General features: G+C 44.6%; 1 protein-coding gene across 13 annotated transcripts in view; it reads left to right on the forward strand.

The window, feature by feature from the left end:
* Positions 1 to 25,686, forward strand: part of LOC137377775 (sodium- and chloride-dependent neutral and basic amino acid transporter B(0+)-like) — a 143,802-nt gene that overhangs the window by 14,064 nt on the left and 104,052 nt on the right. For 4 of the 13 annotated variants that reach the window (XM_068047806.1, XM_068047808.1, XM_068047817.1 and 1 more), the window contains exons 2-4: positions 14,367 to 14,521; positions 14,778 to 14,931; positions 16,115 to 16,246. The exons of 1 other annotated variant lie outside the window; for it this stretch is intronic. In XM_068047806.1, the coding sequence (XP_067903907.1) occupies positions 14,367 to 14,521; positions 14,778 to 14,931; positions 16,115 to 16,246 (441 nt within the window). Of the gene's footprint in view, positions 1 to 11,268; positions 11,357 to 12,870; positions 13,087 to 14,202; positions 14,522 to 14,777; positions 14,932 to 16,114; positions 16,247 to 25,686 lie in introns of all 13 variants that reach the window. 8 more of the 13 variants (XM_068047809.1, XM_068047813.1, XM_068047810.1 and 5 more) reach the window with 8 other exon arrangements.

Consider the following 25,686-nt stretch of genomic DNA (forward strand, 5'->3'; position numbering starts at 1 on the left):
AAAATTCCAGTTGTATTTAATAGGATTGCTGGAATATTAAATGGATCTGAGGGTTACATTTCGTGTCATATGACTACATAGTAGCATATTACTGGGCTTCCATCCAACTTAATATAAGTTTTATTTTAATGTAAGGTTATTTTGCCAGAACGATCTAGCATGAGCATTTCCTGTGATAAATTGAGCAGTGCCATTTTTAATCCTGGCAGCTGCCTGAACGTTACAGACACTGAGGTTCCAGTTGAATGCTGCATTTGTGCATGTGCAAGTACCGCGCCACCTAGTGGTTGTGTTGTCAGCAAACACAGCCTTTCATAAAGTGGCACAATTAGCTCTAACTGAAGCTGAGGCAGAAAGAGTTCTGGAAGGCTACGACATTAAAAATGGGATTCTGATGAGGAAGTGGAGACCTCCTCACAGATCTGTGGATAAAGAATGGACGGTAGTTCACCAGATAGAGGTACCCCAAAATATTGCCAGGAAATGTTAAGGATAGCTCATGAAATTCCTATGGTGGGACATATGAGAATCTGGAAGGCCCAATCACGTATAAGTCGACATTTTTACTGGCCAGGTCTGTCCCAGGATATGGTGCAGTTTTGTAAAATGTGCCATATGTGTCAGATTGTGGGAAAACTGCAACCTGCCATAAAACCGGCACCTCTAATTCCCATACAAAATTTTGGGGAACCATTTAGCAGGGTGTTGGTAGACTGTGTAGGACCTTTACTGAAAACAAAAGTGGGACACCAATATGTACTCACTATCATGGATATGGCTACTTGGTTCCCAGAGGCCATTCCCTTGAGAACAATTTCTGCTAAGGTAGTGGTAGAGAAGTTAACCCAGTTAATTCTTCACTAGACATGGATTATCGATTGAAATTCGGTCGGATCAAGGTTCCAATTTTATGTCTGACATTTTTCAGGAAGTTATGGATAATTTGGGTATAACACAGTTGAAGTCTTCAGCATACCACCCACAGACACAGGGAGCTTTAGAAAAGTACCATCAGACCCTCAAAACGATGATCAGGGCATACTGTCATGAATATCCCCATGATTGGAATGAAGGGTTAGAATTTCTTTGCCACTAGGGATTCACCTAATGATTGTACCGGTTTTGGTCCTTTTGACTTAGTTTATGGACATGAGATAATAGGTCCTCTAAATAATGGAAGAAAGGCTTTTACAACAAATGGACGAATCTTCTGTGCTAGGTTATGTTTCCATGTTCCGGGACTGGCTCACGAGAATCTGCAAAGTGGCTCATGAACACCTTAAAGCTTCCCAAACAACAATAAAGAAATGGGCAGACAAGCATGCCAAAACCCGACCATTTCAACCAGGGGATGAGGTGTTAGTATAACTGCCTTGACATGGTGAACTGCTGTAAGCACGGTTCAGTGGTCCATATAAAGTGGTCAAGAGAATTGGTGACATAAATTATTTGATTGACACCCCAGTTTGCCAGAAAAACAATCAGCTGTGTTATATCAATATGTTGAAACAATATCATCGCCAGGAGGAGGATAAGCAAACACAGGTATGTCAGGTAGTAGGAACAGTGGAGGATGAAAGGGATAGTGAGGATGAGGCAGAAGGAGACCAAGACAATTCTCAGATTGAACCTGCTACTATTCAGTTAGCTAATGCTGAGTTGTTAGGGAGATTGGACACTATGCTTTCATATTTAGATGCAGAACAATGGGAAGACCTAACAAGGCTATTCCTAGCATTTAAAGGAGTCTGTAGGGACAAACGAGGGTGTACAACCTGAGCCACACGTGATGTGGATGTAGGGAAATCCTTTCCTATAAAACAGCATCCTTATCACTTAAGTCCAAACAAACAGGCCCAGGTAAAAACAGAAATGCAATACATGCTGGAAAACCATCTAATTGAACCCAGTCAAAGAAGCTGGAGTTCCCCATTGGTGTTAATGCTGAAACCTGATGGTTTACCTAGATTCTACATAGACTACAGAAAGGTTAATGCAGTAACAAAGGCAGACACCAACCCAATTCCTCACTTGGAAGAGTGGATTGATAGAGTGGGTAGTGCCACATTTCTTATAAAAATAGATTTAGTCGTTAGGTAGTACAGAACTTGAGTATTGCTGAAAACTGAAACATTTTGTCAAAGCTTTTTGTCTTGCACTCATCAGGAAAAATTGCAACAATACCAGAGGAAAAGTAACAAAGGAAAGCAACAAATTTATATTGTATGAGAAAAGAGTACTGATTGGTTGGCAAGTGGACTCTGATTGGTAGAGGCATTACCATGGGGAATTCCCCAGTTTATAGTGACTGACAGTTTCCCAAAAGGGGAAAGAAAAGATAGTGACTGACAGTTAACTGCCAAGCTTTGTTTGAAATTTAAACCAAGCAGCATGGCTCTGATTGGCCAAGGCATTGCCCTGAGGAATGAACCAGTGAATGGCTGTCACTTACTTTGTTTAACTGAAACAGGCGCAATGTGTGTACATGTTCTCTCTGTCTGCAAAGAACAGGGCCAGGTGCATTCATATATGTAGCTTCCAGTATGCACAAATGTGCCAAACTGCGAGCCCGACTGACAATCTTAAATTGGTTGTCAGTGTAATTCTTAGCACATTGAGGATTATTTAGCAAATGTTGTCCAACCACAGAATCACATATTGGGCTGAATTTTACCAGCCCTCTGACGTCAGGGGTTGTGGCAGGGGGATCCTGGAAAATTTGTGAAATAAAATTAATGCTAATAAATGTTAATGAACTTACCTAGAAGGGTAACATATTCCAAAAATTTGAGCAAGAGGTAAAGCTAGCTGTTTCACCCTGCCACTATGCAGTAACAACACGTGTGTTGCTCCCCACTAACAGGATGCTGCCATCAAGCCAAAAAGACATCCTGCCTATCACACAAATGAGTAACGTAATATATGAATTTCAGTGCCAGTGTGATGCTAGGTATATAGGCCATACGTCCCAAAGACTGGCAGATCGTATCAAACAACATGTCCCTACCGCTGTTCACAACGGTGAAAGTATAGGTCGTACCCAACCAGCCCGTGCTTGCAAAATTCAAAACACAGTGTACAACATTTGATGTGACAGCCATTCTCTGGTTCATTCCTCAGGGCAATGCCTTGACCAATCAGAGTCAAGCTGCCTGGTTTAAATTTCAAACAAAGCTTGATAGTTTGCTGTCAGTCACCATAAACTGGTGCATTCTCTATGGCAATGCCTCCACCAATCAGAGTTCACTTGGCAACCAATCAGCACTCTATTCTCACACAGTATAAAGTTGTTGCTTTCCCTTACATTGGTATTCTTTCAGTTGTCAGGCAAACCCCATCTGCCAAGATTGAGGCACACATTATTTCGCCACATGAACATTAAAACTTAAAATTGTAAGCCCTGACCGGAAAGACATTTCCATGGTAACAGGCAATGTTGAAACAATGGGGACCCAGCAGCTGCTTCTCCAATACACAGAAGTGGTCAAACCAGTTTTAGTCACATGACTAGCTGGCTGCAGTTTTTGCATTTGAACTCCCAACAAAGGGATTGAAGACAGAGAATGCTGTGTGCTCATGGACTGAGAACATCTCCTCTTCTGCCTGTCTTCATCTCTTCTCACAGAACTGAATCTTGTGAAAACATGTGAAACACAAAGAGAGAATAGTTTCCTATGTGAACACGGTTTTTAGAAGACTATTGGACCCTAACAAAATGCCAGACCATATCTTCAATCAAGGACTACAGCGAGCTCAAGAAACAGTAACAAGATATTGCCTCAAACTGTTCTACTTATCTTTTCCTCTGTCTTTTCTATCCCTATCTGCATGTTTATATCGCGTGCGCATGCTAGCTTGGGCGCATCATATATCCGTAGGCATGAATCGTATTAGAGAGTAAGTTTAAGGTTTAATAAATGTCATCTTTCTGCTTTAAAACAAAGAAAGCCTGTTTGTGTTCAGTTCTTTGCCTTATAATTGGAAACTATGAACAAGGATTCAAAAAAAGGGAGCTCAAAACACAGTGTGTTTAAAATTAAACCCTGTTACAATAAGACCAGGTGAAGACAGTAAAAGACCCCTTGACACCTTTCTCACCTGGTCATAACACAGTTGTCCTGATGAGTGCAAGATGAAAAGCTTTGACAACATGTTTCTATTTTAAGCAATACTCAATACTGGGAATGTCTTTTATTTGGTTGTTACTGCTCCAGCTGCTTGCCTAAAGATCACAAAGGTATTGCATCATATCCTGTCTGGGTGATGGACAACCTTAAAGCAATACTGTAACATTTAAAGCAATATCCCCATTTTTTCCAAATTATAAATATATCATGAAATAATCAGAGCAATTTACAATACAGCAATGAGAAAGGCATTAATTGTTAACAATAAACAGGAATAAAGTTACAAGTCTCTGTTGCATATTGGGGGTTTGATGAAACACTCCGACCTGGTCAGTGTGGGTTTGGTTTGTGGCTGCTTCACTGTCTCATGGACTGTCGGTGGGAATGTTGGGTTTGGGTCAGGTCTTTCATTTCTCCTTGCCTGTGAGCAATTCTTCTTTCCTCGACATGGCTGGTTGCTGCTGAATTGGTTCTGTGTTTCGAGTTCCAACATCCAATTTTTTAACTTCTTTCAGTTTGTCCTGCAGCTTGCTTACAGCATTCTTCCATGATAGGTCTTCCCATCTGCCAGTTGTTCCATCTACCAACGAAATGAACTTGCTGCTGAAAATCTTTTGGACCCATTGGCGCTTCTGCTTCTCTTAGCCTTGTCTGCACTGGCTCATTCTCTAATTACAGAACAGAATCATCACCGGAGCATGGTAGCCTTTACGCTGTATCTCCAGGGCTGCAATTTTGTGTTGTAGCTCGACCATAGCTGCTATGCTATCTGCTTCTTGATGTCCCAGCGTCATCACATCTTTGTACCTGCAGTCCATCAGCTACTTTTTGCTCAGCCTCATTTAACTGAACGAATAGTCCCTTGTTCTGGGCGGTGAGATATTGCACCTCCTCGTGTAGGCGCTTGCACTCCTTCTCGACCACCAGATCAGTTTCCAGCTGGAGCCTGCACTGTCTTGTTGGCTGCTTGGCTTTTGAGTTTGTAACCCAGCTCCTGCGGGGCCTGCCCTTGCTGATCACAGACTGTCTATGCTTGTCTCTGTGGTCTGCATTCCGCACCACTAGCATGTTTTTTAAATTCATTCATGGGAAGTGGGCATCACTGGCTATGCCAGCATTTATTGCCCATCCCTAATTGCCTTTGAGAAGGTGGTGGTGAGCTGCCTTCTTGAACCGTTGCAGTCCATGTGGGGTAGGTACACCTACAGTGCTGTTAGGAAGGGAGTTCCAGGATTTTGATCCAGCGACAGTGACGGAACGGCGATATAGTTTCCAGTCAGGATGGTGTGTGACTTGAAGGGGAACTTGCAGCTGGTGATATTCCCATGCATCGGCTGCTCTTGCCCATTGTGGTGGTAGAGGTTGTGGGTTTGGAAGGTGCTGTCTAAGGAGCCTTGGTGCATTGCTGCAGTGAATCTTGTAGACGGTACACACTGCTGCCACTGTGCATCGGTGTTGGAGGCAGTGAATGTTTGTGGATGGTGTGCCAATCAAGCGGGCTGCTTTGTCCTGGATGGTGTCGAGCTTCTTGAGTGTTGTTACAGCTGCACCCATCCAGGCAAGTGGAGAGTATTCCATCACACTCCTGACTTGTGTCTTGTAGATGGTGGACAGACCTTGGGGAGTCAGGAGGTGAGTTACTCACCGCAGGATTCCTCGCCTCTGACCTGCTCTTGTAGTCACGGTATTTATATGGCTACTCCAGTTCAGTTTCTGGTCAATGGTAGCCCCTAGGATGTTGATAGTGGGGGATTCAGCGATGGTAATGTTGTTGAATGTCAAGGGGAGATGGTTATATTCTCTCTTGTTGGAGATGGTCATTGCCTGGCACTTGTGTGGCACAATGTTACTTACCACTTATCAGCCCAAGCCTGGATATTGTCCAGGTCTTGCTGCGGATTGCAATTTTGCTGTGGATTGTTGCCAATATCAGGTCACTGCATGCTGGAAGGCCTGCGATTGATGGTGTCCGCGATGTCGAAAATTTGGGGTGACCAAGGTGAGTTGCTGTATCTGCACTTGAATGAAATGGATCCCAAGGACGGAATCACTGTGCCATTGTATGCTGTGAGCTTGGCAGTGGTCGCTTGAGCCACCATTTGCCATTGCCGTGGATACATGTTCTTCAGGATGCAGAGCAGTAGCATGTTGGCACATGCAGCTGTGTCGATCTTGGTCCAGACTGTGTGTTTACCAGGCTTTTGCGGGCAAATAATCTGGACAGTGGCAAAGGCCTCTGAGTGTCTCACTGTGCCGATGCACTCTGTAAGTTTAACTATGTGAAACGCCTGCTCAATTTGTGGGCTGCATTTTACAGTTCCCCGACGTCGGGGGTCATGGTGGGAGGTGCCAGAAAATGCCTCCAGCAGAAGCCCGCCATGGGCCTCAATGCTGGGAAGGCCGGGCCCCCTATTGCCAGTGGTGGCAAGGCCTCTTGGCGGCACCCCTGCTGCTCAACGACAGGAGACAAATCTAAATATTTAAATAAATGTAAATTAATGAATAAACTCACTCCCGCTGTCTGTCCTCCTCTAATATTGGTGCCATTAGCTGGCACTCCCGTGCCTTCAGATCTCCGTCTGGAGATCCAAGGCAGGACACTTGTGGGGAGGGTGGAGCAGGTAAGTTTCTTTATGCGGGGGGTGGGGGGGTTGGTGGAGAAAGGTCAAACTCATCCGATTGGTTTAGGTGATGATGGGACGGGGTAAAGTGCATAGTTTGTGAACTTTGCGGGGGGAAGGATGGAGTACAAGTGAAGTATTCCAGGGGTGGGGGGGTGGGGGAGTTGGTGGAGGAGAGGGCAAGGAATGAATTATATGGTTTTTGCGGGGGTAGAAGAGGGGCTAGAAACATTTATTTAATTTATTCAAATCAATTTCAAATCACCATTTCTTTAGATATTACAATTGTAACGATAGGGCTCGAAGCCCTTTAAATATGACATCGTGCCTGTGCACTGGTGCCTGATGCCATTGCTGGGGCCGAACTGACCGTCCCTTTCAAGTCATTTTGGGGGTGGGGGGGGGGAGGTGTTGGTGGTGTTGGGGGGGTCCACCCCGGCCTTTTAAATGAGCTGCTGTGAAGTTACGGCCGCCGCCAATCACGGTGGCCGCAACATACATTTCAGCCCTGTGTGTTAGTGTCCTGGTCATGCTCACCCTCCAACCTTTCGGTCTGGCTAGTCATGTATATTCTCTGCTTTCGGTATTTGGACTGTTCCCTCTTTCTGTTGGTGTGTCCTCCTTGTCGCACATCCGACTGTGGTTTGACTTGTGCCTTAGATTTCTTGCTCTGTCGCATCCAGTTCCCACTGTTGTCAGATGCTTTACAGATATCGTGGAATGCCGGACAATTTCTTGGTTAATATATGAGGCCACATCACATAGATGGCTCGTCAGGTTTGGTTGTGCTGGCCACTGTGCCCATAATAGATGGATTGCACAGGGCTTGTTGGCTCTGCCTGCCCATACGGATGGCTTCGAATTTCTGACTGCTTTTCAAATTGTAGCCTTTGGGCTGGTCGAGGAGGTCTTTCTGAAATGCTTCAATGGGGATGGACGCCATCAAAAGCTCCATGATTCTGTCAGCTAGATCAGCTTCACAAAAATCAGTCATAGAGTCAGAGAGTTATACAGCATAGAAAGAGGCCCTTTGGCCCATCGTGTCTGTGCCAGCCATCAAGCACCTATCTATTCTAATCCCATTTTCCCACACTTGGCTCGTAGCCTTGTATGCTCTGGCGTTTCAAGTGCTAATCCAAATACTTTTTAAATGTTGTGCATGCTTCTGCCTCTACCACCCCTTCAGGCAGTGTGTTCCAGATTCCAACCACCCTCTGGGTGAATTTTTTTTTCCTCAAATCCCCTCTAAACCTCCTGCCCCTTACCTTAAATCTATGCCTTTTGGTTACTGACCCCTTCACTAAGGGAAAAAGTTTCTTCCTATTAATGCCCCTCATAATTTTGTATACCTCAATCAGGACCCCCCCTTCAGCCTTCTCTGGTCGAAGGAAAACAACCCTACTCAGTCTCTCTTCATAGCTGAAATGCTCCAGCCCAGGCAACATCCTGGTGAATCTCCTTTGCACCCTCTCCAGTGCAATCACATCCTTCCTATAGTGTGGTGACCAGAACTGTACACAATACTTCAACTGTGACCGAACTAGCATTTTATACAGCTCCATCATAACCTCCCTGCTCTTATATTCTATGCCTCGGCTAATAAAGGCATGTGTCCCATATGCCTTCCTAACCACCTTATCTAACTGTGCTGCTGCCTTCAGTGATCTATGGACAAGTAGACCAAGGTCCCTCTGACCTGCTGTACCTCCTAGGGTCCTACCATTCATTGTCTATTCCCTTGCCTTGTTAGTTCTCCCAAAATGCATTACCTCATACTTCTCAGGATTAAATTCCATTTGCTACTGCTTCATCCATCTTACCATCCCATCTATATCGTACTGTAACCTAAAGTTTTCCTCCTCACTATTTATGATACCACCAATTTTCGTGTCATCTGCAAAATTACTGATCATACCTCCTATGTTCATGTCTAAATCATTAATGTACATTACAAACAGCATCCCTGCGGTACACCACTCGTCACAGGTTCCACTCGCAAAAACAACCCTCGACCATCACCCTCTGCCTCCTTTCACTAAGCCAATTTTGGATCCAATTTGCCAAATTGCCCTGGATCTCGTGGGCTGTTACCTTCTTAACCAATGTCCCATGTGGGACCTTATCTAAAGCCTTACTGAAGTCCATGTAGACTACATCAACTGCTTTACCCTCATCGACACATCTAGTCGCCTCCTCGAAACATTCAGTCGAGTTTGTTATACATGATCTCCCCTGACAAAGCCATGCTGACTATCCTTGATTAATCCCTGCCTCTCCAATCCTGTCCCTCAGAATTTTTTCCAATAGCTTCCCTACCACTGAAGTTAGACTCACCGGCCTGTAATTACCTGGTTTATTCCTGCTACCCTACTTGAATAATGGTATCACATTCGCTGTCCTTCAGTTCTCTGACACCTCTCCTGTGGCCAGAGAGGATTTGAAAATTTGTATCAGAGCCCCTGCTATCTCTTCCCTTGCCTTACATAACAGCCTGGGATACATCTCATCAGGGCCTTGGGATTTATCCACTTTAAGCCTGCTAAAACAGCTAATACTTCCTCTCTTTCGATGCTAATTTGTTCAAGTATATCACAATCTCCCTCCCTGATCTCCACACCTACACCGTCCTTCTCCATAGTGAACACAGATGAAAAGTAATCATTTAAAACCTCACCTACGTCCTCCAGCTCCACACATAGATTGCCACTTTGGTCCCTAATGGGCCCTACTCTTTCCCTGGTTATCCTCTTGCCCGTAATATACTTGTAAAACGCCTTGGGATTTTCCTTTATCTTGCCCACCAGGGTTTTTTCATGTCCCCTCTTTGGTCTCCCAATTACCTTTTTAAGGACCCCCCTGCACTTTCGATACTCCTCTGGGGCCTCCGCTGTTTTCAGCACTCTGAATCTGCCATAAGCCTCCTTTTATTCCTTATCCAATCCTCCATATCCCTGGACTTGGTGGTCCTACCTTTCACCTTTATGGGTACATGTTGACCCTGAACTCTCACTATTTCCTTTTTGAATGACTCCCACTGGTCTGATGTAGACTTTTCTACAAGTAGCTGCTCCCAGTCCACTTTGGCCAGATCCTGTTTAATCATATTGAAATTGGCCTGCTCCCAATTCAGTACCTTTATTTCTGGTCCATCCTTGTATTTTCCATAACTACCTTAAATCTTCCAGAGTTATGGTCACTATCCCCGAAATGCTCCCCCACTGACACTTCTACCACTTGTCCAGCTTCATTTCCTAGGAGTAGGTCCAGTACCGCCCCTTGTATTGTAGGACTATCTATGTGCTGGCTCAAAAAGCTCTCCTGTATGCACTTTAAGATTTCTGCCCCCTTTAAGTCTTTTGCACTCAGACTATCCCAGTCATGCCCCATATCACTACATCTACTCACAAATTGTTCATTTGGCTGCTCCCAGAATGATATAAGCTCAAGCCGGTGTATTCTGAAATTGAGCTTGACCTTCACCTAGTCTCCCAATGTGGACCATATATTATTCAGTTCCTTTACGTCATCTTCCAAAAGACCTGATGTATTCATCCTGTGTTGGCCTTCATTTTCAATGGCAGTTTTGACTTTGAAAATCCCTCTGGCTCAGAAATGGTTGAGTCAAGAAAACACAGTTCCATTCTCTGTCTGAATAGTTTGAATTCAGTGAGAAGGTCTGCTGCCTTCCAGTTCACGGATGGAAATTTAGTTGACATTTTGTGTGGAATAGTATCAGTGGTATGAGTAAAGATCTAAACTTGGATAGTCCTTAAGGGATTCAGTTCTGTGGTGATTGTCTGGCCCTTTGAGTTGTAGTACAGGCTGTCTCTGTAGATGCAAAAAAATCTGCCTTTCTGCTTTCACTGCAGCTGTATGAAGACAAAAAAAGCTTCCTGCCCTTTTGAAAATAAAGTGTCCCTACCGGCAATACCACAGGCTGCCACAGCCTAGTGGAGCAGTAGAGAGAAAGCAGGTCAAGCTTGGCGGCTGCTCTGAGCTTGCATGCTCTTGCTATGTCCCACCCACAAAGGGCGATGATGCACTATCATGACGCCCTACCCATGAAGGGCGCTTTACGAGTTTGAAAAAAGAAAGAGCATTCTCCTGGGCTGCACGCTGATGTTGAGCTCCACACACAATGGGCTTTGGTGTGAGAAAGGAAAGGTCAGCTGCCTCTTGGACCTGTCATAAGAGTTTTGTTTTTACAAAAACTAAGAGGTCTGTGTGCCTTTAAGACTGGGAAAAAAGGACTTTCTGCGAAGATTGAATGCTGAACTGGGTGGAGGACAGACAGCAAGCAATACAATTTGTATCCAAACAACAGGAAAGTTTTATGATAATCTTGTGATTTCACTGTTGAAAAGCTTTTAGTTTCAGTTTTGCATGTGAAAGACTAGCAGCAGTGAACTGGGAGCTGTGATTTTCTGATAGACCAGAAAAATACCTATTCTCCCTGAAAAATAGATTTTGCATTTCTTGGAAAGAAGTGCTATATTTAATGTCTGGTTTTGACCTGCCAGGAAAGAGAGGAAAAGACCCAGAGAAAGAGAAGTTGCTATACTCTGTGGAGAAAGGTCCTTTGCTGAGAGGAAGCCTGTATTGTTGAAGGTAACAAAATTCCTATTGTCTCCATTCCCTGGAAGATCTCTGATTCAAGAGTGAGTTCTGTTGCTTTTGTGGTTTTGGAAGATCCTTAAATCTCAAAAAGGTTTCTACTGTTAGACTGCTACTTTATCATTTAAGTAGACCTGTTGCTACACTTTAAGTTGAGAGATCTGTGTGATGCCTGCTGCACATGAATTGCCTTGAATGCTTACCCATCACATACTGTTTATTAAACTCACCTGGAGAGACATCTAGTGGCATCCAACTATTTGACTCTGGGACACCTCACCAACCTGGACATATCCCACCAGACTCTGACAAACAATTGTTTTATTGTTCCTAAGAAACAGTTACAACTTAAATCAGCCTTTTACCCCAGTTCACCGATTATTGAATGTATGTGTGTGTGTGCATAAAGGTTAGGAAAAATAAGGAATTATAAAATCTGTTCATTCATGTAGATTTATCTCATTATTGTTTAAAACTTGGTTTATTAATAGTTTTTCTTTTGTTGTTTAAAGAAACCTGGTTTGGTGTGCTTTTATTCTGGGGGATAAATATAGTGTTTAATTTGGCTAATTTCCGGTAGGTGGGAAACTTTACTAATATCCTGTGACCTGTGTAGTAGTGGGACTGAATTAACAGTGCATTACTCCTGCCTTGGTCATAACAGACAACATGCTAACCTTAAGCCCTGCCCACGAAGACCAATTTAGGCATGAACAGGCTCTGTAATGGCAGTGAGCACACAGAGTTTGTGATGTTTTTTCTTCTTATAAAATCTCCTAATCAAATGGGAGGTCTGTAATAGAGCTGAATTTTTTTTTCTTTTTGTTACTTGCCTGAGACCTTCAGGAGAAGAAGGAAAATGGCTATGAAGATTTTCTGGTCTTCTCAAATGCCTGTGGTTTTATCTGCATGGATGATCCTGCCTGGCCATGTGGCGATAGATCAATTGCTCTCCCTGAACTCCCAATCCAGTGACCCATCAGCAAAAACAGTAGTCCCACCCAGCGCACACCACTTCATGTAGATTTATCTCATTATTGTTTAAAACTTGGTTTATTAATAGTTTTTCTTTTGTTGTCTTTTATTGGATTACTTCTGGCGCAATCCATGATCACAGCTTAATTTAGACTCATGTTCCCTTTAAGGTTAAGCTATACATCTCGATCCCAAAGATGTGGACCTGCCCTATGTTGGATGTCAACAAAATCACAGAGTCACTTACTCTGGCCTCCACACTGCTGCAAGGTCACAGATGAACCTGGTCAGCTTGTAAACCTTCACTCTGGAGCAAGCAGATGGGCTCAGTTTTCAGTCTTTGTACAAACTTGAAGTAACTTCATATTATATTACCAGTCACCATATTATATATTTTTTTTGATTTAGAGATACAGCACTGAAACAGGCCCTTCGGCCCACCAAGTCTGTGCCGATCATCAACCACCCATTTATACTAATCCTATATTAATCCCATATTCCTACCACATCCCCACCTTCCCTCCCTATACTAGGGACACTTTATAATGGCCAATTTACCTATCAACCTGCAAGTCTTTGGCTGTGGGAGGAAACCGGAGCACCTGACGAAAACCCACATGGTCACAGGGAGAACTTGCAAACTCCGCACAGACAGTACCCAGAATTGAACCCGGGTCACTGGAGCTGTGAGGCTGCGGTTAGCGGTGCTAACCACTGTGCCACTGGGACATGATTGGTGAATCCAAAAGGTAGGTTCTTTTATTGAAGATATTAAATTTCACAGCAATACTGGGAATGTCCTTTACTTGGTTGTTACTGCTCTAGCTGATTGGTCACAATGATCTGTGCATCGTATCCTGTCTGGGTTATGGACAACTGTTTAAGCTATGCCCCTTAAAGCAACACAATAACATTTAAAGTAATATCACAACAGGTAGTAGTGCTACCAAGCCATACTTGGTGATGGACATTGAAGCTATCCACCCAGAGTAGATTCTAGGCCCCATGGTGGGCTTTGAATTTATATCTCTGGAGCATTAGTCCAGACCTTTGGATTCGGAGTCCCGCATCTTTGCCACGATGTTACCATCCTGGGACACAACCAAAACCCTGCAGGTGCAGGTGAACTGAAATTAGTTTGTAATTTTGCATTGGAAATGAAACCGTCTGGAGCAGCGAGTCTCAGTATAACTGGAGAAGATACTCGCAGTCTCAGTGTAACTAGAGGGAGAAGATGGTTTTCTGGTAATATCATGAGATTAGTAATCTAGAGACCCAGGCTAATGCCCTGCTGACATGGGTTTAAATCCCACCACGGCAGCTTAATTAAGAAAATCTGGAATTGAAAGCTAGTCTCAGTAATCATGCCATTAAACTATCATTGATTGTCATAAAAACCCATCTGGTTCACTAATGTTGTTTTTAGGGATGGAAATCTACCTGGTCTGGCCTACTTGTGACTCCAGACCCACAGCAATGTGGTTGACTCTTAACTACCCTCTGAAATGGTCTAGCAAGCCACTCAGTTATCAAGGGCAATTAGGGATGGACAATAACTGCTGGCCTTCCCAGTGACACTCACATCCCATGAAAGAAGAAATAAAAAACTGGAGGCTAAAGAAATACTCACAATATAATTTGAAAGTATCAAAAGAAAACATTCACCTTTGTTTCTGGTATTTGAACAAACTGTAGCATTTTTAAAGTAACGCCAATAGAGTTTGGGATGAGCTGAGCTCCTGATTGGTGCAGGTGTAATTGGTTCTGTCCTCTTTAAAAATGCAAATATTGTCAAACCTGTAGATGCAGAATAACTTCACTTTGGTACTGCGTGCTGTGAAACTAATGCAAATGATCTGTAATAGGAAAGTTTTAGTCTGTAAATTGACTAATTCACGCCAGAAATACTCTAATAGCTGCAGCAGACCTTAAGTGAACAAAGCTGCAAGTCTTTTAAACAGTGTGAGGAACTGGCTTCAGATGGTGGAAGGATCATTGTCTGGTGTGGAACTTATTAATCCTTAACCAGAGTCGAGGAGCAGTACAAAGATCGAAGACATTCTAAGTTCCAAACCCGGAGCAAGTGGAAGAATCATTCAACATTGTCCAAAAATGGACAAAGGAGAAGTGGCTTTGTCTGGATTCTCACAGAATGATCATGAAACACACTCTCCAGAGGTCACAGTGAGTATTGTATCCAGCCATGACAATAAATTTATGTCAAACCCTGAGAGGTGTTGATGATTTGGGAATTTTGGTTGTTGTAAATTGCAGAGGCTGTCTGTGGGGTTTAGGCTGTTTCTAAAATACCAACCAATTGCTGCTAAATGGAGAACAACACCCTGCATGTGTAGTGGGTGAAAACTGTCCTTTCTTTTTGCTTGAGTTCTAGTCTGATACATCTAATTTCTGAATCGGTCATTTCCTCTCTTCTCCCCAGGCTGTAAACAAAGAACATGTGGGTGAAAGTGACGAGAATGTGGAGCGAGGGAACTGGTCCTCGAAGACTGACTACTTGCTCTCAGTGATCGGCAGTGCTGTGGGTCTGGGCAATGTCTGGAGATTCCCTTACCTGGCTTACAGAAATGGAGGAGGTACTGGAGTGAAATCCAAAATACAGGGCAGAGAAAGGCTGAAATAAACAATTAAATGTTTAAGAATGTCAAATTCCAATTAACCAGGGAACCTTTTATTGTACTGGGGAAATAATGCAAGGTTGAAAAATACTGATATAAGGAATGATGAATTGAATATCACATCTTTAAACTGTTGGGTATTGAAAACAGTTTTTTGTCCTGGGATGTCAGTGATGTGACAAGGTGGTATTTATTGTCCATCCCTCGTTGCTTTGAGGGTAGTAAGAGATAACTACATGGTGTGGAACTGGAGCCATGTGTAGATCAGACTAGGTAGGGATGGCAATGACCTTTTTAGCTGAAGAGATTAGCAAAGCAGTTGGGTTTTAACAACACACCCTTACCTGTTATTATCAGTTTTGGTTCCAGCCCACAAGTTCCCAGATTTATTTTCACAATTTTTCTTGATAGGAATTAAACCTGTGAATTGTAGTTTCCCCAACCAGTACCAACACCATTGCACTTAAAGAGCATCTCCATAATTATTTATACCACATGAAATGAATAAAGAGATTATTCCACTCGTCTCTTCCAGAGTAAAATTAACAAGCTTTGAAAATATCTGGGAGAATGATTAATATTTCTAGAAAGACTGAACTGATCACAAACCCCTTTAAATAAATGTGTTTCTATTTAAGAGTGAGATACATCAAATAGATGGTACATAAAGTCAAATTGAATGAGCCTTGGCCTGTGTGTAGAAATAATGATTTATTTATTTTGAATATCTTTTACAGCTTTAAATAATATGACTGGGTACAATGAGACAGTAATGATAGAAAGCTGGATTCATGATCCTGTCGTTACTGCAGTTTTATTATGAACTAAAACTGTCTGAATAATGTTATATGGTGCCACCATCTAAGTCTAGCTAGAGAGGTTCTTAGACTGTAGCGATTAAACATTAATCTTTATTGCATAGTAATTGAATACAGTCCACACTAAAGTGTGTGACTCCTTCAGAAGCCACGCTGTAACTGTTCTCGAGTCTCTCCCACATGATCTCTTAAATTATTCTTGGTGGGCGGTAATCTTTACGTTCTCTCAAGATTAACCCTTTGATACCCTTATACTACAAATAAACCTGGTCGCTTTAACATCCATGCAATCTTTGCCAGCTTCGCTTTATTGTATTTTCCAGGTGCGTTTCTTATTCCCTACACACTCATGCTGGCACTCGCTGGAATGCCAATGTTTTTCTTGGAATCTTCCTTTGGACAGTTTGCCAGCTTCGGACCGATTGCAGTGTGGAAAGCTGTGCCAATCCTACAAGGTTAATATTTATTGAATAACACAAGTTCAGCAATGGTTTAAATGAGAAATGGGGGTAATTGTGTCTCTGGGTGATGGAGGGGCAATATCTAACAGTTGGCTATTTTACATTCACACAAAGTAAAAATTACTTCCATAGTATTTATTTCATATTAATATTCTGGTTATACTTTTCTTATCAGATGGAGGGTGAAGCCAGACTTGCTGAAGTAGTGTTTGCAGTCTGATCTATTGTACACTTTACAAAGACAGATGCAATGAAGAGACCGACACAACAAGTGAAATGCTTTCTTCCCTCGTTCCAAATTTAATCAGATGTTAGACCCAATACCTGGAGAACTGTCTGTCTTTCAGTTATTAATGCTGAAGGTGGTTTCATGATTAAGTTTTCTAACAGAGTTGTTGATTAATTGAGATCGTGTTGGTTTTACTTGTTTCATTTAGATGCAGCAACTGGGGGCTCATCAGGTCATTGTAAGTGGTTGAAGGATGTGAATAAAAACATCCCATTGTGATAAAGTGGAGGAGGGAATTCAGTCTCTCTCAGTGAACTGGTTACATAGAATTACATAGGATATACAGCACAGAAACAGGCCATTCGGTCCAATCAATCCATGTTGGTGCTTATGCTCTACTTGAACCTCTTCCTATTTTTCCTCATCTAACTCTATCCACATAACCCCCTATTCCCTGCTCCCTCATGTGCTTATCGAGCCTCCACATTTAAATGCATCTATAATATTTTTCTCAACCACTCTATGTGGAAGCGAGTTCCACATTCTCTTCTGAATTCCCCATTTGATTACTTGCTGACTGTCTTATATTGATGGCCTCCAGTTTTGCTCTTCCCCACAAGTGGAAATATTCCCTTTCTGTCAATTCTATCAAAACCTTTCATAATTTTAATGCATTTATTTGTGTATCCTTTTGTCTTCTCTTTTCAAGAAAAAAGATCCAGCTTCTTCATCCTTTCCTGATGGGTATAACCTCACATTTCTGACATCATCCTTCTAAATCTTTTTTGCACTCTATCCTGTGTCTTTGTATCCTTTTTATGATATGGAGACCAAAAATGTACATTGTACTCCAAGTGTGGTCTAAACATGGTCCAATACAAGTTTACCATAACTTCTCTAATTTCCATTTCGACCCCTTTAAAAGTATACCTTTGTGCTTGGTTTGTGTTTTCTTATTGCCTATTAATCTGCATCGCCACTTTTAGTGATTTGTGTATTTGTATTCTTGAATACTTGAGGAGTGTGGAAAGTATGAGAGTGAATTATTTTTATTATTTCATGGGATGTGGGTGTCGGTGGCCAGGCCAGCATTTATTGCCCATCCCTAATGGCCCTTGAGCAGGTGATGGTGAGCCGCTTCCTTGAACCATTGCAGTCCATGTGATGTAGGTACACCCACAGTGCCTTTAGGAAGGGAGTTCCAGGATTTTGACCCAGCAACAGTGAAGCATTGGTGATATAGTTCCAAGTCAGGATGATGGGCTGAATTAAGTACAGCTTTTTGGAGCAGAAATGGAAGCATGGAGTGTGGGGGGGGTGGGCCGCAGAATAGTGTTGGATGAGCCCGCCAGGAAATCCAACATCGCGATGTCGGTTCTGGATTCAGTCAACAACGGGAAAGTACCAAGCTGGCCTTGCCGTCCCACGCAACGGGAGTGTAATTTCAACTGTAGAACAATTAGCTTTAATGCATTTGTATGTAATTGTAAGCAATTCAATGGGGTGCTTGGAATTAGGTGGACAACAAGCGGCTCTCACATGCCTTCAGAACCCCAGCCATTGAAAGCTGGTGGCACTGAGGTGAGGCCTCAGTACTGCGACGGGTAGGCAGCCATGACCAGCACTGCATAGGGGAAGAGCAGGGAGCAGAGGGTATTGATGGCCTGCAGTGCTGTGAGTTCTGCATGGGTGGGCTTGGTCTCGGGTGGCAGTACCAGGTGAGCAGGGTCTCCGGTGGCAGTGCCAGATGAACAGGGTCTCAGGTAGTTAGCAAGGGTGAGTAGAGTCTCAGGTGGTGTGCAGGGGGTTGGTTTCGAGTGGCAGTATTGGATGCCCAAACTGCTGGGTGAGAGGGTTCGCCATCAGCAACGGTGGGCACTGAGGGCCATTAGTGAAACAGCCAAGATAAGTAGCAAAGGGAAAGCGGCCAAGCCAGGTTCATCTCTGCAAGGCCAGCTGTCTGGAGGCCGACTGATTACCTGGCATGGGTCTCATATAACCTGTCTTTTTGGACCCTCGTGGCATGAGGGGGCGCCTTTGAAGGAGGGAGGGCCAGGAGGCAGCTGCACCTGCCCGTGAAGCTCCACGACAAGAGCAGCTGCAGACAGCTGTGGCAAGAAGGGTCCACCTGCAGCAGAGAGTGTACCAGACTCCAGTCAGTTACTTCCAAATGGCAGAGTGACATTGTCAGTGAAGACTACAGCTCTCCAGGGAGGCTGTCACCGACCTATGTGCCATGCTGCATGACAATTTAGGACCTATGGGATTTGAGGAGCACCCTATGCCAGTGGCATTGAAAATCACAGCGGGACTTAACTTTTACATTTCTGGATTATTCCAGGGATCCACGGGGGACATGTGTGGGATCTCTAAGGCAGCAGCCCACCGCTGCATCAAGGAGGTGAACAATGCCCAGTTCAAGAGAGCCGGTGACTATGTGCAATACCGCAGCCACTCTGAGAGTCAGACTGAGAAGACCATCGAATTCGGGAGCAACGCTGGATTCCACCAGGTGCAAGATATCATCGATTGTACGCATGTGGCCATCAGGGTTCTCATGGACCAGCTAGCCACCTTCATCAACAGGAAGGGCTTTCATTCCATCAACGTTCAACTAGTCTGTGACCACAAAAAGTGTTTCCTGCAGGTGTGTGCCCATTTCCCGGGAAGCAGCCATGACACCTACATACTTCGACAGTCACAGGTGCCGCAGTTTTCAGCCCCACCGCCTCCCCCACCCACCTTCAGGGATGGATTCCCAGGGGCAAGGGCTACCTATTGAAGACATGGCTACTCATGCCTGTGAGAAACACTCACACTGCAGCAGAGGACAGTTACAACACTTGCCACGGCTCCACCTGAGCAATCGTTCAGCAGGCCTTGGTGGTCTGCACAATCTAACCCTGCAGTGTGGGGAGGTCTTGCAGGATGATGCTATGATTGCTCGCCACTCCTCAACTGATGAGGAGGACATGGGGAGGGTGATGAGCAGGCAGCACTGGATGTTAAACCCTTTGCACCAGAAGCCAGGCACAATGAGCGACGGGCCCAGGAGGCAAGAGACAGTCTCCAACTTACCCGCTTCCAGCCATCATGGCATCTCAGAGTGAAACCAATAAAGACTCACCTCAATGCATGCAGTCTGTCACCTCCTTTCTATTTGTTTTCTGTGCCTAGCGCCCAGCGGAACCACACGCTTTGGCCCATGAGAGACACTAATCAAATGAGGGCTGTACCTACATTGGCATTCACTAAGGAGGGAGGGTGAAGTCAGCAGCTCATAGTTAAGACTTGAAAGAGAAAGCATTTTCCACAATTAAAGTTAATTTTAAAAACAAAAGAACTTTATTTGAGAAAACAAATATAAGATGTCAAACGCCCGTGAAACTCCAAGTGTCTCGGTGGTTTTCTTTATATGTTTTTGAGTGCTCCTACGCAGTGTGATCCCTGCACTAGCAGCTGGACTAGAGGAAGGCTGCTGGTCAGGCTGCCCCTTGTCCTGTGATAACTTCAGCGGTCGCCCTCTGGATACCTGAGGCCTGGAGCTCCCGGCTGCCTGAGGGTCTCCTGCATAGACGCAGGATTCACCTCAGGCGCCGCTGGTACTGGAGCTGGTCTTACTGGCACAGGGGCTAAAGAGCTGTTTCCCACATTTGGAGCACCCTGAGGAGAGACACCATCTATGGAGGTCAGCCTCTCCTCTTCCCTTTCAAGGCTCACCCGACCTCCCTGCTGACCAGAGAAGGACGAGGAATGAGAGAAGACTCCAGGGACTTCGCCCTTCTCCCGTCTTGCCACTGTTGGGTCGAGCGCATGGCCAAGGTGATGGTGTGCAGTCTACGTGCATTTGTGGGATCTGGCTCTCCATGAGGGTCTCCAACCTCTCAATGGAGGAAGCAATGCACTCACATACCTGAGACATGGCAGCACTTATGACATGGATGGGTTCCTCCATTGTCCACTCATGGCTGCACATTGCCTCTGGTTTCTCCGCCAGAAGTTGCCTTACCTCGCTTTGCATTTCCAGCATGCCCTGTGCTGTCAACACCAGAGGCTTGTCATCAGCCTGGGGCTCAGCATGGGCCTGGCCACCCACTGACAGTAACCTCCGCTGTCTCAGCCTCAGCCAGCTGCTGGGCACATGTGCAGTGCTCTCACCGGCTTGTGACCCTGATTCTGCAGCTGAATGGAAATCCAATGAGGTGAAAGTATCTGCGGTGGTGAAAGGTGCAGGAAAGTCATGGGACAGTGTATCCTCTGATTACAGTTCCTTCTTGAGGTGGAATTATGTTCCCCTTCCATGGAGTCTCCTGCGGTCAGCGACCTGCATGAGAGAACACAAACATGTGTGTGTTAGGATGAGCAGATCTCTTCATACCAACCATGCATGATGTGGGTCTCCAAAAGTGATCCGTATGTCGATGGAAGTCAATCCTTACTCTGTTGCGCAGGGACTCCAGTCTCACCATCCGCTATTGAGTGGCTACCCTGGGCCCCGCTAGTTCAAGTGCCTCCTCCTCAGCAGTGGAAAGAGGCCGGATGTCTGGATGCCTCCACCAGCCCGGGCTGTCTCCCGACTGTTATGACCTTCTTGTCCTGCGAGTGGAAAGAGGGAGATAGTCATACTTTGCAGACAGATCAACATGACAGTTCTGTTCATGGCAGCCCCTGTCCCCTACTAGGGTATCCTCCCGTCAGCTCTCAGGGGAGTTAATGGAGGTGTGCTGTGAAAGAGGGTGGCCTGTGGCTGAGATACAGCCATGCATCTATCAGGATGAGGTGATGCCTAACCCCCTTTGCCAGTGACTTTGTGGTGCCACCCTCCCTATGTCCCACTTCTCCTGTAGCCACTTGCAATCCCAAAAAAGAGAGGTATGGAGCACACACCTTGGTAGAATGAAGGAGATCATTAACTCTCTTGTGGCACTGTACCCATGTCCTGGTGGGAGCCCACGGCTGCTGACCTCCTCTGCAATATCTGTCCATCACTGGGGAAGAGAACTTCCCACCTTTTCCTTGCAGCTTGGAGGAGAATCTTGAGGGAGGCATTGCCAAACCATGGGGCCACTCGGTGTCTTCCTTCAGCCATGCTTGCCGCAGGCTTGCGTTCAGCTCCTTACCCATCAGGCAGCAGAACGGGGTCCTAGGACAGCAGAGATAGAAGAACAGATCCTGGGACAGCAGAGACATTCTGTGATGTAGCTCATCTGGTCCAGGGGATTTATCATCATTCAATCCAGTTAATTGTTCCAGTGCTACCTCTTTATTAACAGTAATTTCTTTCAATTCCTCATTTTCATAAGTCCCTTGGTTCCCTAGTATTTCTGGTAGATTTTCTGTATCTTCCTCTGAGATTGTTTCGTTTCTTTATCAGTTTCTTGGTCATCATTTGCTGGTTTCTAGATTGCTCCCAATTCTCGGACTTACCATTTTTTCTGGCAACCTCATAAGTCACTTTCTTTGATCTAATGCAATCTTTCACTTGTTTTGTTTGCCACGGTTGATTCATTTTTCTTGCTGGATTTTTGTGTCTTAGAGGAATGTATATTTGTTGTAGACCATGAAATACTTCTTTCAATACTTTAAATACTAGCCATTGCCTGTCTACTGTCAAATCTTTTAGTGTATTTTCCCAATCCACCAAAGCCAACTTGCCCCTCATACCTTAAAATACTGCAGTTGCTGGAACTCTGAAATGAGAACAGAGAGTGCCTGAAATACTCAGCAGGTCTGGCAGCGTCTGTGTACAGAGAAACAGAGTTAACATTTCAAGTCTGTGACCTTTCATCAGAACTGGCAAAAGTTAGAAATGTAACAGTCTTTGAGCAAGTGAAAGGGGAGAGGGGGGGAAAGAAGAAAAGGGAAGGTTTGTGATAGGACAGAGGGTAGGAGAGAGTAAATGACAGAGATGTCACAGAACAGAATGCAAATGAAGTGCTAAACAGTTGTAATAAAAGATGAAGCATGAGTCCAGAGAGAGTGCTAATATTGAGTTCAATAATTTCAGACCATGAGCCCCATTATTTTTATTTAGTTATTTTCATTTTTATATATTTTAATTATTTTTTATTCTATTATTTATTTTTTATCCATGTGCTAGTCATAAACTTGTTTTTCATATCTTTGCTTTTGGACTGAGCTATTCATTATTCTGCCATTAGCACTCTCTCTGGACTCATGCTATGTCCTTTCCTACAACTATTTAGCACTCCAGTAATGGGAGGCTGTCTGACAGGCCAGCCAATGTATTCAGCATCTCGGTGTGCATTCTCATCAGCATTCTCCTGTATGCTGCCCCAGCAAAGCCTTCACCTGAGTCCTCTGCAGCAGAACTCATCTGTGACCTCGCATTCCAGTGAGCTGGCAAATGAACCATCCTTTAACCCTGGCCTGGCTCCAGCCCACTCATGTCCAGATGATTCGCAACGAGCTGCTCCCAACTCAATACTTGCCAGTAGCTGAGCTGGTGGCTGTGAATGTGAAATCAAGGCTTCTTCATCAGTGCTGTGGTGTTGCTTGCACTCTTCCTCCTTGGTCTGCTGTGGCTGGGCAAGTGGCAGTTCTTGGGAGACCAAAAGCAGGAAATCAGAAGGTTGGTGTGAGGGAAGGGGGTGCAGTGGGAAGCAAAAGTTCATGGTCACACTGTCTGCAGCTTGCACATCATGCCAGATAGTAGGATGAAGATGAGGTAGAAGTTGAGAAGGGGCATAAGGCAGGACCATCATCCTCAATGTTCTCAGTGACGCCAGATCACATGGGCTCTGTTACAACCGGCCCCATCCTCTCCATAGGACTCACTAGATGCAGGCATCCGTGCCCCTGCCAGTACTCCTCTGCTCCTTTCTATTGTTGATCACTTTGTCCTGCAAGAGAGAGGGCAGAAAGGCAATGATGTGTAGCAATGTGTTTGGGTGATATGCCTGCCATAGCTGAATAAGTGGAGGTATGTGAAAGCAGTGAGAGGTGGGTGTGAGGCTGGCAGTATTGGTGGGTGTGTGAATGTAAGGTAGAGTATGTAAGTGTTAGGGTGTGACTCCTGAGTGCTAGGGAGTGCTGCTGAGTGAGTGTTGGGGTGTGGTACATTGAACAGTGTGAATGGTTAGTTGTGTGGTAGGTAGGCGATGTCATGTGAAGATGCATTCTCTGACGCTGACCACCTATGTGAGGTCATTAGGCCTCTTGTGGCACTGTTACTAGGTCCTTGGGTCCAGAATCCGGAAATTGACTCCCTGGCCAGTTGCTCCCACTTCCTTCGGCGGATGGTCTGATGAAACCGTGGCGAATCTCCTTCTGCCTACCTCTACCAGTATTGCTTCCAGCACTGCATCTGTCACCCTGGAATTCTCTCCCTCCCCTGGTGTTCCATTTTCCATGTTTTAAATTGCAGCAACATTATTCAGTGCAGCTTCCCTTTATGAGGGACAGACTGTCTTTTAGAAGAGCAGGCTGGCTGCACCAAGTATTTGTAGCACAGTGTTGTTTGACTTCCCTACTGAGCACAGAGGCAGTCGCCAGTGTGAAGAGGATACCAAGAGTGAGTAACCTGCTCAGCTCTACCCTGTTATGATGGTACTGAGGTGGGAGCACAAGATTTGCCTGCTACCTACCTCTAACGGAACCGACATGGGCATTTCGCTGATCACCCACATCCAAAAATGAATTTTTAGCCTTTTATCTCTATGCACATGGATTCTCTTTCTCACTTGTTGATGCTGCACCCCTTTTTTCTGCTGTTTTTTGCTATCTTTTATAAGTACAGCTACTTCACCTCCTCATTTTCCCTCTGTGTCTTTTTGAAATACTTTACACTCTACAATGCTGAATTCCTAGTCCTGATTTTTCTGTAGTCATGTCTCAGTAATCTATGCTTTATCTGGATCCTCGCAATATATTATTGTCTCCAGTTCCCCAGTTTTAACATGGAGACTGTGTGCATCACCGTACAGACAGTTAAACTCATTTTTAATATCAGTTCCTCTCACTTGATGTAAAAAGATGGTTAAATCATTTTACATTCCTCTTATGGTTAGCACGGCAGCCTCACAGCTCCAGCGACCCGGGTTCAATTCTGGGTACTGCCTGTGCGGAGTTTGCAAGTTCTCCCTGTGTCCGCGTGGGTTTCCTCCGGGTGCTCCGGTTTCCTCCCACGGCCAAAGACTTGCAGGTTGATAGGTAAATTGGCCATTGTAAATTGCCCCTAGTATAGGTAGGTGGTAGGGGAATATAGGGACATGTAGGAATGTGGGATTAGTGTAGGATTAGTATAAATGGGTGGTTGATGGTCGGCACAGACTCGGTGGGCCGAAGGGCCTGTTTCAGTGCTGTATCTCTAAATAAATACATAAATAATTATTTTATTCTTATACTTATTCTTTCGCTATTTATGTCCTCTCTTAGTTTAGTCTATCTTATGCTCTCCCTTTTTGTTTCATTCATAGTTAGGCTTGTTTCATTTCTTCCAGATCTGTCCCCCCATCCGACTAGTTTAAAGCCTTTGTCACCTCCTTATTTATTATTTGCACTAGGACATTTGTCCCAATTTGCTTCTGGTGGAGCCAATTCCATTAGTACAGTGCTTTCCAGTCCCAGTACTGGTGCCAGTGTCCCATGAAAAGGAATCCCTCTTTCCCACACCAGCCCTTTAGCTGTGTGATAATACTCCTCTCTCTGCAGTAATTTGCATGTGGCTTGGGCAATAATCTAGAGATTATTATGCACAAGTTCCTAACTCCTGATACGCCCTCAACAAGACCTCCTTCCAATTCCTAACCTTTATCCTTTTGTTCCAACGTTTATGACAACAACTGGATTTTCCCTCTCTTTCCAAATTCCTCTTCAGCTGCCTCAAGGTATCCTATATTCTGGCTTCAGGTAGGCAACACTCCATTTGGGAGTCTCATTCATGGCTGCAGAGGATGCTATCTGTCCCCCAATTACAAAATCCCCTATCGCAACTAGTTTTCTGTCCTGCTCTCCCCACTTGGGCAGTCTTCTGAACCACGGTGCATTGGTCTGCATTGTGCTGGCTGTCTGATCAGTCTTCCTCCTTGGCCACAGGTGCTGAGCACATTGTTACTGTTGGACGGGACCAGTATCATGGAACCTCCTTATCAACCATTTCTAAATCCTCACTATCCAGTTCTTGACAATCAGACCTTCCCCATTCTCAACCTGTGCTTTCCTCTGATGTTTGTGTGTTCTAGAG

Source organism: Heterodontus francisci, chromosome 15 (assembly GCF_036365525.1).
Source record: "Heterodontus francisci isolate sHetFra1 chromosome 15, sHetFra1.hap1, whole genome shotgun sequence".
Taxonomy (NCBI): domain Eukaryota; kingdom Metazoa; phylum Chordata; class Chondrichthyes; order Heterodontiformes; family Heterodontidae; genus Heterodontus; species Heterodontus francisci.